The sequence below is a fragment of the Monoraphidium neglectum genome, assembly GCF_000611645.1.
Source record: "Monoraphidium neglectum strain SAG 48.87 unplaced genomic scaffold scaffold05026, whole genome shotgun sequence".
Lineage (NCBI taxonomy): Eukaryota > Viridiplantae > Chlorophyta > Chlorophyceae > Sphaeropleales > Selenastraceae > Monoraphidium > Monoraphidium neglectum.
In genome coordinates, this window is record NW_014008604.1 from 1,690 (window position 1) to 4,413 (window position 2,724).

The 2,724-nt window shown below is 65.9% G+C and overlaps 1 protein-coding gene across 1 annotated transcript in view; it reads right to left on the reverse strand.

The window, feature by feature from the left end:
* MNEG_15095 (asparagine synthase(glutamine-hydrolysing)) overlaps positions 1–1,137 on the reverse strand; it is a gene marked incomplete at both ends in the record, with an annotated part of 2,808 nt that extends 1,671 nt beyond the window's left edge. The window contains 2 exons of the mRNA XM_014036434.1: positions 419–504; positions 681–1,137. Coding sequence (XP_013891888.1) covers positions 419–504; positions 681–1,137 — 543 coding nt within the window. The remainder of the gene's footprint in view (positions 1–418; positions 505–680) is intronic.
* Positions 1,138–2,724: the final 1,587 nt, after the last annotated feature.

The following is a 2,724-nucleotide window of genomic DNA, read 5'->3' on the forward strand; positions in this document are numbered from 1 at the left end:
GGGGGGGGGGGAGGCGAGAGACAAGAACGGTGGGCGGCAGGAGGTTTGGGGGGACAGGGGTATGCGTGAGGAGTGGGGGGTTGAAACGGCCGTGCAGGACTGTGTTTGGCCTCGATGCGTTTTGGATATGAGCCAGGCTCGAGGGCCGTGTGCTTCCCGCGCCGAACTATGTGTTGGCAGCACCTCCAGGCCGGCCGCCGGAGGCGTGCCCAGGCCGGCAGCCGGCGGCGCCCTGTGCCGCCTGCCCCCGCGCCGCATGGTCAGAAGCCTGCTGGCTTCCACTGCGGCGCCGCGCACGCCGCCCCCTCGCCGCCGCCACTGATCTCCATGATACTGCCTTCTTGCATCGCCGCGCCTCAACCTCCAACGTCAACGGGGACCAAGCCCCGCCTTCTTGACCGCGCCCCCCCCCCCACACCTCGCAGTCGCTCTCGGTGCGAAACTTCTTGTCGGGGTGGGCCGCGACGATCTGGGCCTTCAGCGCCTGGTAGTTGTAGATCTCACCTGGGGGGGATGCCATGCGCAGCGCGGCGCGGCGCGGTGCGCACGACTCAGCAAAGCCCAGCGCCGCAGCCTCGGCCCCACCAATCAGCGCAGCTGCTGCCTCACCCGTATCCGCCACACTGTCCCTGCGCGCGGCCCCTCCAAAACGGCAGCGGCTTGCCGCGCATTTGACTCACCGTTGACCGCGACGACGATGGACTTGTCCTCGTTGTACAGCGGCTGGTCGCCCGATGCCGGGTCGATGATGGCCAGGCGCTCGTGGGCCAGGAAGCAGCTCTTCCACTGGTGCATGCCACTCCTGGCGTGAGGACAAGGGTGGACGGCGAGGGTCCGGGGGGATGTGGGCGCCAGAGCGGGGCGCGCCTCGGGTGTGCAGGAGCAGCGGGTTGAGTCCCACTCCTGGGGTGGGGCCCCGAAGGAGCCTGTCGGCGGGGCGCGCTGCATCAATTGGCAGCGCCCCACGTGCAGCTGCCATGCCGGGCTGCTTGAGAGGCTTTGCGCAGCTGGCTGCAGGCCCAGGCGGCCGCAGCCCGGGGGTATAGGGTTGTTCACATGGCTGGGCGCCAGCTCATCGTCGGCCATGTGCACCTCGGCACCTCGGCCATTGGCTATCGCTGCAGCCGGCGACTGCATGGCACGCCCGAGGCACCATTCAATCCATCGCGGCAGCTAGTTCATGCGGGCTCACGGCCTTGAATTGGCCCAGCGGCTGGGGAGGTGCGGTTGGTGCGCCGCTGACCAACGCGTGCAGCGGCATTTGCAGCTCACCAGTCAGGGCCCCGGTGGCGTTGCCGCCTACTGAGGGCCAAAACCCTCGCCCTCATTGCTGGGCTGTCATCTGTCGTGAACAGGCACGCGAGGATCCCGCACATTTTTGTCCAACGTCGATCTCTTTGGCCGCCACGCCTCGCTGATATGCAATGCTGACTCTGACCAATGTAATAGCTTCGAAATGTGGCGCCCTCCGTCTGCCTTCCCCGACTTTTTTAGCTGTTCCACAGCACGAGCTGCTGCTGCCGGCTGGTTAGTCAATCGACCTGGTGCTTGCAGGACAAATCAGCAGAGATGTTCGTGATTACAGTCTCGAACACGGCGCCATGTACATCGACGCCGACTCTCTGGCTGCCCGTGTCCTAGATCATAGGCACGCGCATTCAAGCTTCGAGCTGCCGGTACCTTACACGCATTGAATCGCGGCCGCATCTATTGTTTTTGTATCGTCGGCACGGATACGCCAGGCTTGCCCTGCCAAGCAACCACACAGTATCGATACAAGATGCAGCTCTCCAGCAATGCAGCTGCGGCTAGCACCAGTGCGAGCGCTGGCGCTCCCCGCAGGCCAGTGGTCGTGAGGTCCGTGCAGACACAGACGCCCGTTGTGGTGACGAATGGCAAGGGCCGCGTCAAGGTATGCAACCCGGGACCGCCCTGGCCTCTCCATTCGGGCCCTCAACGCACCTTGTAAGGCTCATGGGGAATCCCTATTTTTATGCCCCGCAGCCTGGCGTCCCGGAGGGTACTCCCGTCGTGTCGCCGCTGGTAAGAGCAGTGGGCGCAGTGTCACGACCCCCCGCAATGGCCTAGCCTTGCGGGGGAAGTTGCAATGCACTTATGCACAGAGCCTACCAGAGTTTGGCAGCTGCTGTTACAGGGCGCCGATGGCGTTGATCTTGACGGCAGTGCAAGCACCAGCCAGCAACCACCTCGCGGGCTAACGGGGCACCTGTACATTCGCATGCGCCCAACCGCCTGGGGTTGGCGCCGCCCCAGGCAACAGCCTGACCTGTCCCGCCCCGGCCCTGGCTGTGGCCTCCTCACCGCGCCCCGCAGATCCTGCCCAGCCGCCCGCGCCGCAACCGCCGCAGCGAGACCTTCCGCTCCGCCACCCGCGAGACCTGGCTCGACCCCAGGTGGGCAATCGGGAGCCACCTGCCCTAACTACACTCGAGGCGTGCAGATTTGCTGGCCAGTTGTGAAGCAGTCAGGCTTGAGGAGGGGAGGTCACCCTCTGGCTGCTGCGGCTGGCAGCTGCATTGCATGGCGCCCGCGGGTCGCGGCCGGCCCATGCGACAGTGTTGCGGCGGCAGCGGGTCCCAGCGACCCGCGTCTAAATGAGGCGCCGGGTCCACCCCTCGACGACGCGCCCCTCCACAAAACACCGTGCAGCAACTCTCTCTGTCGAACACACACACTCACCCCCTCCTCGGCACCCCCCACCCC